This window comes from Macrotis lagotis, chromosome 5, assembly GCF_037893015.1.
Source record: "Macrotis lagotis isolate mMagLag1 chromosome 5, bilby.v1.9.chrom.fasta, whole genome shotgun sequence".
In the NCBI taxonomy this organism is placed as follows: Eukaryota; Metazoa; Chordata; class Mammalia; order Peramelemorphia; family Peramelidae; genus Macrotis; species Macrotis lagotis.
The window spans coordinates 120,854,788-120,871,425 of NC_133662.1; the positions used below are offsets into that span (position 1 = coordinate 120,854,788).

The 16,638-nt window shown below is 32.2% G+C and overlaps 1 protein-coding gene across 1 annotated transcript in view; it reads left to right on the top strand.

Annotated features, from left to right (window-relative positions):
• Window positions 1–11,635, top strand: part of LOC141489362 (importin subunit alpha-6-like) — a 23,144-nt gene extending 11,509 nt beyond the window's left edge. The window contains exons 2-5 of the mRNA XM_074190033.1: window positions 4–116; window positions 2,194–2,321; window positions 6,642–6,820; window positions 8,131–11,635. Coding sequence (XP_074046134.1) covers window positions 4–116; window positions 2,194–2,321; window positions 6,642–6,820; window positions 8,131–8,318 — 608 coding nt within the window. The 3' untranslated portion in view covers window positions 8,319–11,635. The remainder of the gene's footprint in view (window positions 1–3; window positions 117–2,193; window positions 2,322–6,641; window positions 6,821–8,130) is intronic.
• The last annotated feature ends 5,003 nt before the right edge of the window (window positions 11,636–16,638 follow it).

Sequence of the window (16,638 nt, forward strand, 5' to 3'; positions counted from 1 at the left end):
ATTGTTCTGCACTACCCTGTCTCTTACACTTACTGAGTAGTCCAAAAGAATCAATTAGAAAAGAGGCTTGCTGGACTGTATCTAACATCACTGCAGGAAATAGGGCACAGATTCAGGTAAGCATCCCTCCTGATTGATATTTAGGTATCTCATTATTTTTCACTATCTTAAACGATGTGCTTATGGCTACAGGCCAAAACTGTACATAAATCTCTGTATAGGAGAACTGAGTCATTGGAATAATAGTAGGTAAAATAAAATTTCAAGACACCAAGAAGTATTTGGTAAGTTCTTTGTAGTGTGATGTCATAATTTATGTCATATTTCATTGAAATATATTCATTATGCTAAATGTTAACTGCATTTGCTTACTTTTAAAGTGGTTGCAGTTATTCCGTTTCCTTGCTATTTAAATAATGTTGTATTAAGTATATCTCTGCTCCCATTGATTTTTTTTTGTTGTTGTTTTGAAATGGGACAGTTGTAGGCTTAGTTTGTCAGTGCATATAATGCTGAAGAATATTACCTTTTAAAAATATTTTCTTATGCTTTTTTGTTTTTTAACTTCAGCGTCTCTTTCCAATAACCTCATTCCTCTACACGCTTTTCTATCAAAGAATGACAAAACAAACTGAGGTATTGACTATGTATTAGAACACACAAAATATTCTACACCATTTCACTAATGAGAGGAGAAAAATATTTATTTGCCAGTTCTACGAACTTGATCAGTAAATTTATCTGAATTCTATTGTGTTTTTAGTGTGTACTTTAAAAAATATTGTAGTCATCATGCATTTTCTTATTGTAGTTATTGTGTATACTCTTAATCTTGCTTTCCTTGATCTGCATCAGTTCATGAAAATCTTTCTCAATTTATCTGAATCTCAGTTATTTCTTAATAATACCATATTTATTGGGGAACGGCTAGGTGGTGCAGTGGATAAAGCATTGGCTCTGGAGTCAGGAATACCTGAGTTCAAATCCGGCTTCAGACACTTAATAATTACGTAGCTGTGTGACCTTGGGCAAGCCACTTAACCCCATTGCAAGAAAACCCCTAAAAAATAAAATTAAAAAAATAATACCATATTTATGTACTAAAGTGTGTTTAGCCATTTCCCAATTTGTGGGCACTTTCATTTTTTTTTTAATTACAAAATTTACATTATCAACAAACAGTCTTTTATGCTCCTTGTCTGGTAAGGCATATCAAAACTGACATGTCCAAAATAGAATTCATTATTTTTGCTCCCAAACCCTCTGCTATGCTGGCCTCCCTGTTTGTTATTGGTAAGGAGACCATTTTTGACCTTGTCACCCAGGTTTGTAGCCTTGAGTCCTCATTGTTACCTCACATAGCCAATTTGTTGCCAAATCTTACTGTTTCTGTTTTCATTACATCTCTTATTTATCTATTTTTTCCCTCTAATCACAACTACAATCCCAGTTTTGACTTGTGTATGTAGTCATATACTTACTTGTAACATGTACAACTTTCAGTTTCTTGTTCCTCATTGAAAATGAGCAAGAAGATTGTCTTATTAGGGATTAGGATGAACAAGTAAAATTGTTTTTAGTAATTGAATGGATTTTAGTAAAATAGTTTTTGTAAACTAGGCTTTTTATCAGTTTTAGGTAGTTCAGGCATGAATTTTTTTGAAAAGGAGGAAACGCCCCAGATGCATTATTTTTCAGTTCAATTTTTTTTACAGAATATCATTTATAAATATTTATAAATAAATATTTTTGTTTTTATTTGTAAATATTTTCCTTTTGGCTTCATGATTAGCATTCCACAATTATTTATTTTTTCACATTTCAAAAAAGTCCATGTTTTCTGTATTGTTAGCTTTTACATTAGGATGCCATTTCCTTTACTGTTCTTCCATGCAGCTTGTTTATTTTTTTTAAACTTTTTGTTCTATGATAAACAGTATTCTTGTAGTAAAGGTACTTTTGAAATAAAGTTTTTTTAGAAAGTATATACTATAATGTGTTGTCAGACTGGAGAGATGAAGATATTTTTTCAAAAGTTCTAAGAATAAGTACCATATGAGCATTTGAAGATAAACCATAAAAATTGTGACATTTAAGTATTATTATTATTATTATTATTATTATTATTATTATACATGGTAATAATTCTTATACTTTACTGACAGTAATATGTTTGTATTTTCTTTGCTTCAGTCTGTCATAGATGCAAATATCTTTCCTGTTTTAATTGAAATTCTTCAGAAAGCTGAATTTCGTACCAGAAAAGAGGCAGCATGGGCCATAACCAATGCAACATCTGGAGGCACTCCAGAACAGATACGGTATGATATCAATTATAAAGGATAGTGGATTTTTTAAAGCTTTAAAACAGTGAACATTATTACTTTTTAAATTAGAAAGCATTAGAACATACTATATTCTCAATTTATAATGGAGTTTTTTTTGTTCTTCCCAGAATAACTTTAAGAAAACTCCTCATCCTTGTAGTTATAGAATAATGAAAATTAAAGCTGTAATATTTTGAGATTAGAAATATCTTTTGGGGTTGGCTAGATGGTGCAGTAGATAGAGCACTGGCCCTAGAGTCAGGAGTACCTGAGTTCAAATCTGTCCTCAAACACTTAATAATTACCTAGCTATGTGGCCTTGGGCAAGCCACTTAACCCCATTGCCTTGAAAAATCCTAAAAAAAAAAAAAAAAAATCTTTTTGTTTAGGTATGAAGTACTACTCAAATTAAAATGGATCTGATAAGCATTATGAATTGATAGACTTGATAGTCTATAAACCATATAATTGTTTTCGCAGTGGTTAATTTCTTAGAAATCATTTATTTAAACTTTCTCTCATTACTTTTGACATAAATTTCAATAAATTAGTTTTTATATTGCAAACTTAGAGAAAGATTTTTCTTAACAGAATATGACATTTGTAGGCACTGAAATTTTTTTTTTAACTTAGGATGTAAATATGTATAATTTCATCTTAATAGAAATCACTAGGGTTTAGTAATCATTTGCTTTGTGGGGAATTATGGATATTTTCCATCTGGAGTGATACTGGTTGACATTTGAAAAACCTTGACCTTGATACAGGAGTTCAAATTCAGCCTCAGATGCTTGTCACTTGCTAGCTGTTTTGACCTTGGGCAAGTCACTTAACCTTGATTGCCTCGCCTCCAGAGCCATCTCCAGTCATCATGATTCATATCTGGTCACTGGCCCCAGATGGTTCTGGAGGAGAAAGTGAGGCTGGTGACTTAACCCAGCATATCCCCCCCCACTCAAATCCAATTCACTGGCTTGTCATGACATCTACCTCCCTGATGTGGTGGTCTTTGAAAATGAAGGGACAAACATTATTTTATGATACTGACAATACCCATGATACTTTTCTAATTACTTTTATTTATCAGAACCTATAATCTAGTTCATTACACTAACTTTAAGACTCAATTCTTTTTCTTTGTAATATTAACAAATAGCCGTTCTTTTTTTTCTCCACCTAAACACTCATTTCTATAGAATCCTTTAATTTTAGAATCATTATGTAGATCAGAAATGCTTACAAAGTTCCTTGGGCTTCTTTTTTAAGAAGTAGCATTGAAAGTTAATCTGATGAAATTTACATCTTAAAAAAAGAGATTGTATTATCTATAAGAATCATACTTAGAGATTTTTTGGTTCTCTTTTTCTGCTAAGATTACTATTTTTTTTTTAAAACTAGCTTTGACCTCTGGGATCTTTTTGTCTTTTTTGGTGCTCCATGGGGAAAGGTCCATGGCTTCTAATGTCTTTGTATTTTCAGTATTTTTTTAATCATTTTTAAAGATTTTATTTATTTTTGAGTTTTACAATTTTTTCCCCTAATCTTGCTTCCCTCCCCCACCCCCCACAGAAGGCAATTTGCTGATCTTTATATTGTTTTTCCATGGTAGACATAGATCTAAATGGAATGGGATGAGAGAGAAATAATATCCTTAAGGAAGGAAAATAAAGTATAAGAGATAGCAAGATTACACAATAAGATATCAGGTTTTTTTTCCTAAATTAAAGGTAATAGTCTTTGGTCTTTGTTCAAACTCCACAATTCTTTCTCTGGATACAGATGGTATTCTCCATCGCAGAGAGCCCCAAATTGTCCCTGATTGTTGGGAATGAGCAAGTCCATCAAGGTTATCATCACTCCCATGTTGCTGTTAGGGGTGTACAATGTTTTTCTGGTTCTGCTCATCTTGTTCAGCATTAGTTCATGCAAATCTCCCCCAGGCTTCCCTGAATTTCAGTCCCTCCTAATTTCTAATAGAACAATAGTGTTCCATGGCATACATATAGCACAGTTTGTTAAGCCATTTCCCCAATTGAAGTACATTTACTTGATTTCTAATTCTTTGCCACCACAAACAGGGCAAGTGATGTTTTTTTCCCCTTTTTGTTATCATCTCTTCAGTGTATAGACCCAGTAGTGGTATTTGGGCATAGTTTCAAACTGCTCTCCAGAAAGGTTAAATGAGTTCACAGCTCCACCAACAATGTATTAGTGGTATTTTTAGTATTTTTGCTATTATTTTATCTTCTTGTCTTCATTGCTTCCCCCCCCCCACATTGTCAGTTTAAAAAAAAAACTAGTTTCCCATTCCTTATTGGTGTTTATCAAATGCAGGCATCAATAATACAGGGTCTGTAATTTTATTCAATTTTTATTGTTTAGAATAATTTTGTTAATTTTTTAAATTGAAATTTATTTTTGTGGAAGCCTATCTTTAGTGACAAAAGTTTTTCAATCCATATATCAAGTGGAATACTTATTCATTAATTAACTTTAAATAATTTCATTATCTGATGTAAATGTTGAATGAACATTTCTAGAAGCTATGCAACTTATAATTTGATCTGAACATTTATTGAGAAAATAAGCATTTTCAATTACCCACACTTCTTAGTATAGTAAATTTTCTTTAAAGATAGCTTGATGGATATATTTCATTACATCTTGTTTCACTTGTAATCCCGTGTACTCATTTATAAACATTATTCTAATGAATTGTTCATAGGAAAAACTGTCAGAGAGATCCTGGATAAAAAATTTTGATGCCTTTTCTAGTCAATTATTAGTTATTAATAGTATATTTTTAAAAACAAAAAAAACCTTGTGTCCCCAAGGAAAACTATTCTTTTCTTGAATTTTCTGATTTCAACTTTTCAATTTATTCTGTCATATTCATTCCAGAGAATATAATTCATATACTTGAAATATTTCCTTTTTGGGGGGGTAGTTCTGATTCTTCTTATTGCAAAATAAAGTCCCTACTAGAGATGTGCTTTCTGTGCTCAAACCTAAATTTTTCCATCCCTGCCTATCTTAATGACATTATACTACTGTTAACTGTTCCCATTAACACCCTAAGATGAGATTACTTGTCTAACTAGTTCAGTTCTTTCTGATCAGATAACTTGATAAGTTGAATTGATTTTAGCATTTTCACTTCCTGCCTAAAAATTTTATCTACCTGTCCAAAGCCATGCCTCTTGAATTATTTTCTGCCTCTTATAAGAGAATCACAGAATAGCTGTCAGGTTATTACAGTAGCCTTATCATGTCAACTTTTAGGCAAGTTGATATTCCTAAATGAGTGGATCAATTCCATGTTACTCTTGTGCTCAAAAAAACTCCAGTGTCTTCTTTCTGTATCTAAAATTAAATATGAGCTTTTGTATTTTATATATAAAAGTATTTCACAATCTGGCTCTGACCTGCCTTTTCTCGGGTTGCTTATTACATACATAACACTCCCTTGCAAAACAGTATTCCAGCCAAGCTAGACTATTTGCTGTTCCTTGTATGACAATTCACTTCCTTTATCCATGCCATTTATTCTTTTCTTATCTCCATGAACACCTAGCTTTCTTCAAAGGCTATTCCTTTTTTAAAAAATTTTTCCAGGCAGTGAGGGTTAAGTGACTTGCCCAAGGTCACACAGCTAGGTAATTATAATGTTTGAGACTGGATTTGAAATCAGATCCTCCTGACTCCCAGGCCAGTGCTCTATTCACTGTGGCACCTAGCTGCCCCAGCATATTACTTCTTATCCAAGTTTTTTCTTGATTACTCTAATAGTTCTATCCTACATATACTACTTTCTCTCCTTCAATTGCCTTCCTATTAATTTGAATATAAAACAGGTATATGAAAATTTCAGATTTGTCATACATCAGAATAACAAAATAAGTGCCTAAGATTAAGGTGAAACAAATGAAAATACAGAGACTTTAAGGAAATTAAATATGTAAGTTTGTAGTTCCTATTCTCTTAGTTTTTTTAAATGTAAGTATGTTGATAAGTTTGATATAAGTTAATCATATTGGCTTTGTCCTGTTTTTTATTTCCTATCTTTGACTTAGGAAAAAATACATTATTTATAAGATAGCCTGTTGAAGTTTGGAAGTATAAACTGAGCCTGTGGAAATGAGAACTTGTAAATCAGCCTGTTGTTCATTTTTTACCACTTAGTTTATATTCTAGGGAATGTTTTGCTTATTTGCTTTACTTATATTGCCTCTGTGTGTAGCATTTTTATGAGTTAGTACTATTAAACTATTAAAATCCATTAAATTCTTCCTTGTCTCCTTAATTATTTTAAAGGTATCTGGTAGCATTAGGTTGTATTAAACCTCTCTGTGACCTTTTGACTGTGATGGATTCCAAAATAGTCCAGGTGGCTTTAAATGGTCTTGAAAACATTTTACGCCTTGGGGAGCAAGAAGCTAGACAAAATGGAGTGGGCATCAATCCATACTGTGCTTTGATTGAAGAAGCATATGGTAAGGACTTTATCCATTTATAATTTATAATTTAATTATCCCGTCAAACATTTTAAATCTCTGGCTTTCCTCTGGAAACTAGCACATTTTGTAACACTCTTTCTGCTGAATTAATTTGCATTCAGGAACTAGAAATATATCTGCTTTATATTCATTCCTCTTCTGTCTCCCTACCACATCCCCAAACTAAATAAAAACATTTATCTCTTTAGCTTATATCTTGTATAAAATGATAATATAAATTTTTTTTGATTATTCAATCCACTGTCCAGGAGTTGTGACTGAGGTCATTATGAATGGAAGTAAAAGACACCTAGCCTCTCAGTTTTAATTCACTCCTTTATAAAGTAGCATAAAACTTTTTGAGTATAGTAAAGTATTATTTCTGTAGTTATGCATTGATCCTAATAAACTTTATATTAGGATATTTTGATGCATTTCTTTTTATCTATCTATCTATCTATTTATTTATTTGTGTATTTCTAAATAGTCTTGCAGGATAGCTAATCTGAGAGAGATTTAAATGGAAATCAGAGGTGCTAGTTACTAGAGGCACTGCCAGAATAAAGTACCTAATTAGATTCAGAATGTTTTTTCTTTTGAATTTTTTCTTCTTTCTTTTCCTTCTTTGTCTCAGGTCACATTATTGATAAGGATTATTTGGCATTTCTTAATAATGTTAAGCTTTTAGTTTATTTAAATTAGTGATTAAGACAATACATTGTTACCTTTATTAATTTAGGAACCACTTGCCTACATAGGGTAAATGGATATAATTCCTATGAATTAAAACCTGCCCTATATTAACTATAGATATGATTGAAATTTTTCTCCATCTACTCCCAACAGAAAAGGCCTTTTTGACAGATAATTCAATTCAGGACTTATTATACCTCACACAGCTTTACTTCCAAAAACAAAATGATCTTTACTTTGTCCTTGTCCTTGGTAGATACTGTTAATAGCCAGGTTCAGAGAAGCAGACCTTGTTTTGGGGAGTAGAATTAGAGATGTGCAAATAGGATCTTCTACTTCCCTGTATCTAATGTTAGAAACACAATCTTCTGTCGAACATTATACATATTTTGTAATTAAACTATTATAGTAGAAGTTGATCCTATAATATTGCTTCATAATCTTTTATAAAATTATTATCACCTGTTGTTTTAAGAGATGGAAAAATTATATGTCAGAAAGAGAATCTCATTAGCAGTAATGTGAATGACTATGCTGATTTTGTGACAACTTTATTTTGGGTTTCAGTTTTTAGTTATATGATTTTTTAAGATTGTGCTTTTTTAAAAATTTAGGTCTGGATAAAATTGAGTTTCTTCAAAGCCACGAAAATCAAGAGATCTACCAAAAGGCTTTTGATCTAATTGAACACTACTTTGGGGTGGAAGATGAAGATGCTAACATTGTCCCTCAGGTGGATGAAAACCAGCAACAGTTTGTTTTTCAACAGCAGGAAGCACCAATGGAAGGGTTTCAGTTGTAAATAGTTAAGTGAAAAGAAACAATGTTAAATGTTGGCTTCGTGTAGCTCCTCTTTTTGGCCAGTCAGAAAGTTTGATGTGGTTTTGGAGAGGACAAAAAATGAAGCAGTTGATGCACTTTTAAAAAAAAAACAAAAACAAAAAAAAATTCTGTTTCGATGTACCTGTCTTCATTTATAGCTTTTGTCTTTTGTATTTATATATTTTATTGTTAGATTTTTTTTTTGTAACTGACTTGTGAGTTGTGTGCATTAAATATATAATTTAATAACTTGAGCTTGAAAGGGAGAACCTTAGTAAAGTATTAATTAAATAGTGGTTCTGAATTTTTTTCAGGCATTCTTTGAAACTGCTTATCGGCAGTAACAGCTGTTGATAATTGCATTTTGACAGTAAGTCTGACATGCCCAGTTTCTTAAATCTACCTCTGTCCTGAAGCAAAAAATATATTGCTTCAGAACAAAAGCATAAAAATAAAAGACAAACTAGTCAAAGCTAAATTAGAATGTGAAAATATTTATTACTTTAAATTGTGAAACACTGTGTTGTACATTATACTTTGTGGGGGAAAAACATGTGAATTCTATTTATGAAAAAAATTTAAAATATCGTGCTGAAAAACAGATTTGTCTTTTAAAAAAATGGCAGTTTAAGAAAAAGAAAAGCTATTCTGGTTTATGTTGAGCATACACTACAATGTTTGCTTTTCTTTAATCATTTCTTGTTTCTTTTGGAAAATGTACAATGTTCATAGAATCTCAGATTCTATTAGTTTGACCAAATATGCTGCCTTTTTTTGCTGCTTTTTCCTCTTAATTTTAGACAGCAGTACATCATGACAGATATTTAGTTATGAATGTAAAGTACTGCTGCATAGCAAAAACATACAATATTTCTCTGATTTTTGTCAGAACAATAATAGAAAAGTTGTGCTTTTCTTTGTAATAAACTACTTGAATGCCAAAATTATTTTAAAGAAGTCAGATCGTTCTATATTAACTTTGAAAAATGTGTTTAATGTTATTTGGGCACTAAATGACCAATATCAATGAGAAATGATAAGGATTCTTGACTGAGTTTGAAATCTATATTAGATTTTATGGTATAATACTCAAATGATCACATTGCTGCTTGATATATACTTTAGATAACTTAATGATTCAGTGTTTCAGATTACTATCATTTTAAGCCATTTTTCAAAGTCAGATTTCATGTATTGAGATTAAAGGAAAAACCTTCAAAAAATATAAAAATAATAAAATCATGCATTATTTACTTTGTGAAAAGTGTTCTTCCCTTGGTACTGTGCTTGATAGAAATTTTGAAGCAGATGTAGTATTATTGAATTCATTTTTTATTTATAGTTACTAAATAATAGCCAGCTATTTACATTTTCAATTAATATTTACCTAGAATGTTTTTAAATGTTGTTGTTTACAACTGTTTTAGGATGGTATTTGATGCAGTTTTGATAAGATTCCTAGTCATTTCAGACAATTATACAGAAAGATTTAATTTGATATGTAGCAACATTTACAGTTTGATTCCACTGGAAATCAGAGGCATGTTACCGAACAAAAATGTACATGGGAGTGCTATTAATACTTTGTAAATTATATATATAATAAAACAAAGCTTTTTAGCAGAACATTTAAAACCTACAAATAAACAAAATATAGGCAAGGGATGGGGGTTGACTAGTGTCCATAATGCTAGACTATATCTGCCAAACTTTTTTAATAATGTACTTAGAGAATTGTATTTGTGTCCTTTTTTTGTTATAGTGGAAATCTGAGATTTGGTACAAAAAGTATCTCTTTTGCATTATATATATTCAGAAGAACAGGGTGATGATATTAAAGAATACCAAATTAATGGTGAATTTATCAGATAAACTCATTCTTTTGTTATTAAGAACAGTTCTGAATATCAGGTAACAGGGTATTCCACTGTTTCTAACTTATTTTGATAATGTTGCATGCAGCATAATTCATAAATAAAATAACCAGCTGTGCCTGCTTTTATTTTGAGGACCCTGTAGACACTGTAATATGCCTCTCTAAGCCAAATCTTTCAAGCAAAATAATCCTTATTGAAGGGGGAAAATAGGTAATGAGTTTCTTGAGAGGGTTTTTAATTTCTGCAGGTAAAAAATACAGAGAAGTTTCTGAGCAGTGAAGTGACTGCAGTTTACACATTTAAATACAAACCATTAGTCCTTGGATCTGTTGTTTGAATAGCAAAGCTAATTTGATTGGATTTGAATTCATTGTGTTTAATTTGAACAAAAGGGGCACTATCTAGTAGTTTGGGACCAAAGTTTGAACTTTATTAAGAAGTATTACACAATAATGAGTTCTTTAGATTAAAAGTATACAAACATCTTAAAATGTACCACTCTGTCACAGAAAGTTTTGGAAAGACAGCCTCTTTCACAAGTTTACATTTTAAAATGCCTAGATCAATGGTTTCATTCATCTTCAATGATCCTTGTGAGGAAAAAAAAGGTTGTACCTGTTCTTGTTTTCCTCCAGTTTACTATATCAGAGATGTAAAGGGAGAAATAATTTTGCCAAATGAATCTTTAGAGTGTATTGAAGTTATTTTAAGTCTTTTTAAAGGGCTTGCACACTTGGAAAACAAAACAAACCAAAAATCAGGAAAAAGTACTTGAAAGTGCCCCTTTTTATTCATTTAATTAAATATACTGTTCTGTCTGAATTTGAATTTTGACTAGTTAATCTATGCAATTATGCAAATTGGCTTCTGTTTCCTTATGTACTTGACTCATTGGTCATAACTAGTTTTTCTACTAAAGTTTTTCATTATTTGTTTCCTTTTAAGAATTAATATTGCTATTTAATTTTTAATATCATATTTTATTTATACACTGTTGCTGATAGCAACCAGAAGGCAAAAAAAAATTGAAGTTGTAATCAAAATGTTGGCACAAAAGTAACTCATCTTTAACTGTAGAACATTTTTGCAGTTAGAGAATGATCTGCTTGGTTAGATGAGGGACTAAAAGAAGCACTACTCCTTTTCCTTCATGCTATTTCTTTTCTCATTTAAGAATAAGCACTTAGGAGAAAAAAATGACAAGATTTATTGTGATTAAAAAAATTAATCTTTTAAGTACTTACTGCTTACTTGTGAAACTGTGAAATTAAACTAAACATTGATACTGTTAGCAAAATTACCTTTACTTGTTTTAGTTCATGGCATTGTTGTTTTATATGTAATGTGTGAAGCTAAAAAAAGCCTGTATTATAGGGCTTTAAGGGGATAGTGCATCTTTAAATTCTTATTTGGGAGTGGGATGGGGGTGGGGGGGGTGGGGAGAAGTAAGGGTAATATATGTAACTAAACAACACATGAGCAGTATGCAATATTATGGAATGTTACAACATAATACTTATCAAAATAATAAAAGTATTATTTTACATTTGTGTTGCATCTATAGTTTAATTTATTGAGCTTCAGTTAATATACAAAGCAAACAGTTGAAGTTCTTATATGACCAAGATACCACCTCATTTTATTTTGGCCTGCACTGTTTATAGTGGTGTATATGAATATTTGACATTTTTACAACCTGGAATTTCAAATTTGAATTTAAATTATATAATTTATATTTTTATTCTGTATGAAAAACTTCCACTTGAGAACCCAAATAAATAGAAATCTGGTGAATTATTTCATTCAACCTACTAGTTAAATTGAATGCAGGACATTTAGCCAGTGTGAATGAATGTTTTTAGTTATAGAACTTGGGAAATAACTTGAGGCCTAACTGGAGTAACCATATTGATGAAATCACTTCTTTTGAAATATTTAGGTTAAAAATATCTAGTTGCCACAGAATTTTCACTATATAACAGCAAGATGGTAGCTCTGTATATTTCAGTTGTCAGTAAATCAAAACTGTATGAATAAGGGTTTTTTTTTGAGTTTCCCAAGTTAAGTATTATTTTTCACGTAACAGGAAAGTCAATTGAAGTTAAACTGTCATCTCGGTTTCAATTTTGTTAACAGCTAAAAGACTACTTTTTGGTTTGTGTCTTCTGCCTTTAAGCATTTTTTTTATTTGGAGTTCTTTACTAATACAAATATAGTGGTGGATTTTATACAAATGTAGTTATGAATTTTAAACTGCAAATTCATTTAAAATGACTGAAGTTTATATAAAGCCTTTTTTGAATGATGAATAGTGTTATCTGAATGAAACTAACCAGAAGTCTCCTAGTTTATCTAGATACTGCAGGAAAATTAATAGTTTTCCAGTAAATATTTCTAGCCTTTTGAGTCATAAGATGAAGTTGTAGAATTGAATATGATAGAAAGATTTTTCTGAGAATTAAAATTTATTACACTTAAAAATAGTGCATTTCACTACTAAAACAAAAACTTAAATTGACTTTAATGTTCTAGTTTACATAGAGTTGCTGTCATCAGGTAATAGTGAATAGGTGAACTATTTCTTCCAACAAAATCATTCATTCAATCATTCACCTATTCATTTATTTATTTACTTCATTCATTCATTTATTTATTTTAGGTTTTTGCAGGGCAATGGGATAAAGTGGCTTGCCCAAGGCCACACAGCTAGGTAATTATTAAATGTCTGAGGCTGGATTTGAACTTGGGTACTCCTGATTTCAGGGAGGGTGCTCAGTGGATACACTACGCCACCTAGCTGTCCCAACAAAATTATTTTTTGAGCAGTCCTAACCTTGTACTTATTAGCTTTGTTTGCTCAGTTCTTACTTATTAGGAACTTCTGTCATTAAAGAATGATGCAAAGTTTTTTTCCCCCCCAATGACTTTAAAAAGGTAGTTTCAAAGGTATGTAGACATATTTTGAAATATTTAGGAAAGTTAAAGCTAGTTTTAAATGCAGACTCAAAAGATAAATGTGAAAAAGTGTGATAGATATAGAAGGTTAACTTGAAAATGCTCAGAGCATTGTCAGAAACATCAACTAGAATCACAGGAATTTCCTTTCTTTGTGGGAAGGGGTCTGTCTACCCAAATAAATTGGTTTAGAAACACTACTTAAGGAAGATACCAAATAGAACCAACACTTAACATTTCATTGTGGCTAAAGTGTTAAGGCTAAGAACTGCTACTCTCCCATCATGCTTATATTAATTGCTTCCAAGAGAATGGCAGCAAGCAAAATAGCTACTGGTGGAAACAATTTGGTCATAAGCTCCTGCAATACAGGTTTATCTTGTTAAAGTGAGTTCACTTCCAATTTCAGCTGTAATAAGGGCAACTAGGTGGTGCAGTGGATAGACCACTAGCTCTGGAGTCAAGAGGACCTGAGCTCAAATCTTTAGCCACTTAATATGTACTAGCTGTGTAATCTTGGGCAGTCACAACCTTAATTACTATCTCCACATTCAATGCTATCTCCAGTCATCTTGATTCATATCTGGCCACTGAAACCAAATGGGGTGTGGAAGAGAAAATGAAATTGGTGACTTAGCACAGCACCCCCTCACTTAAATCCAGTTCACTTATTTGCATGTCATGGCATCACCTCCCTAATGTCATGGTCTAGAACAAAGGATAAATATCAACTATAATAAATCATGACTGTTACATTGAATGGGTCTGATATTGTCCACCAGATCAGTAATGTTGAATTCAAAATTGAAATGAAAGCACTCTCTGAAGCTGAGGTGCCGCAAAGTATGGATCAGTTCTCTGCTGTTTGTGCTGATTTGTCCTAACAATCAACACCAAGATAATCAAACCAGTTTTTACTATGGTTGCATCAAATGGAGAAATTCTGAATGCTGTGGATAAGTTTATTTACTGTGGCAATATACTTTCCAAGGATGTAATCAAAGGTAGATGATGAGGTTGACATAACCGTTGGCAGAGTTAGTTCTGTGTTTGGGAGCTCTGAAGGAGAGTTTGGGAGAGAAGAGGCTGTCTACCAGATCAAAGCTCTTAGAAAGTCTTTGTGCTGACCTCATTATTGGATGCCTGTTAAACCTGAACAGTATATCAGCATCATGCCTAGAAACTGAATTGCTTCCATTTGAAAAGATTCTGAAGTCACCTGGCAACATAAGATACAGGATACTGAGGTCCTTTCTTGAGCTAAATTGCTAAGCATTCAAATTCTATTGCAGAGAGGGCAATTCCAGTGGACTGGCCATGTTGATGCCAAATAACTATTCTAACAGAGAACTCATGAAAGGAAGGTACTTGCCTGGGGTCAGAAAAAAGAGATATAAGGACATCCTCAAGGTCTCTGAAGAAATTTGGAATTGATTGTGAGATATAGGAGACACTGGCAAAGGACCACTCTGCATGATGTCCCTCATCAAAGAAGGCACTGTGTTCCATGAGCAAAGCAGAGTAGCAGTAGCTCAAAAGAAACATGAGATACATGAATTTGGAGGCATCTCTTTCAAAAATTTGTGACTATTTGTGCCCAACCTATGCTTTTTAAGGGTATTATAGCTGAAACTTCCTGACTTAAGGGTATTCTTTTTTTCATGACCGACCTATCACTTAACCCAACCCTAGTGTCTTAGGAATCTTGATTAAGAATCTTCTGATTTTCTCATGATATTCAGAATTGCTGATAATTATATAGCTGATTTCAAACTTGCAAACTGCTTTACATATTTTATCTTATGTGCACCCTGGGAGGTAAGTGTTATTGCCTAATATAAATGAGGAAGCAAATTTGGAGAGTTGAAGTACAGAGTCATTCAACTAGTGAATATTAAAGAATTGGAATTGCAATATCTTACTAATTGATATCCCTAATTCGAGCCTCCCCTCTTTCTAGTCCATCAGCCGTAGAACTGCCAAGGAATATTGTATATAAAAGTATAATTTTCCCCACAGCAAAAAGCACAGGAGTCAAAAAGATGAAAGGCACCACTCACCCTGTATAAGCTGCATACTTAATTATTTTTGGCATTTCTAACTCTCCTCTGAGAACTGGTCATGCTAAAAGAAGACTGCTGCTGACAGGATGCGCTATATTGATTGAATTGTTAAAGATTCTGATTATATTATTCAATAAAAATTAAATGAAGATGGAGATTTGTGTGCTCAGCCCTTAAATAGTCATTTGCTTCTATTATGACTACCATGTTCTTCCTTAAGTGTTTCCTAACTTCCTCTAAAATTGGTGTAAAAGCTAAAAAGCTAGTTCATAGACTCTCCCAGAAGATTGTGAAAGGTGTTGAAGCTTTAGTTGGCTACATAAAGGTATTTTATAGCAAAATGGAATTCTGAGGTCATTTTCTATGTGCAGATCTGAGTTGCTTTCTTAATGTAAGCTTCTCAAAACGATAACATCAGTGATAAATTGGTTAACATTACAGCCTTTGCTTTGAAAGGGATGTCAGTGGTTACCTGAACCTTACCTGAACAAAAATCCCCTCTATATCATACTCAACAAATGGTCATACAGTCTTGATTTGTAGATATCCAGGAAAAGGCAATCCACCACTTTTGAGGCAGTAGATTCCACTTTTGGAATTCTAATTATTAGAAAGATTTTCTTTATATCAAGTCAACTTTTTTCATTCCTCAACCATGACACCTAATCCTAATGTGCCCTTGGGACCAAATAGAATAAATTTATTTTCTCTTCCATGTAACAATTCTTCAAATATTTAAAGGTAATTAACTACTGTGCCCTCTCCTACATCTTTTCTTCAGGTTCAATAATTTTGGTTTTTTTCATACTTTAACCATCCTGGCTGTCCTATAATTGATCAATGTTACTACTAAAATGTAATACCCAGAACTGAGAATATGTGGATTAGTGGAATTGTTGCCTCCCCAGTCTTGGACATTATGCTGCTCTTAGATAGACAAACTTCAGAAGCCAAACAGTCCATTTACCTCATTTGCCAATAGGGAGGGTAAGGGATTAACTGGTTACACAGACAATAATCAACACAGTTGGGATTTGAACCCTATTCCCATATTCAAGTGCTTAACATGGAGGAATAGGAATAATTATTTTTATTCCCTATTTTGAGAGGATTCTTTTCTTATCTACCATTTCACACTGTTCCTTTCCCAAGTACTTTTTTGATCCAATTATGCTTCTTGTTATCCTAGAAAGAAGATACTACATTCTCTCAGTTCTGGGTATTTTCTTTGTCTCCCATTCCTCAATCTCTCCTACTTAATTTCTTAGCTTTTAGCTTTCTTTGCTTCCTTTAAGTTCAGACTAAAATCTCACCTTCTAAAGGAAGCCTTTCCCAATTCCTCTGAATTCTAGTGCTTTCCTTCCTTCTGATAATTATTTCCTCTCCAGCATAGAGTATATATTTT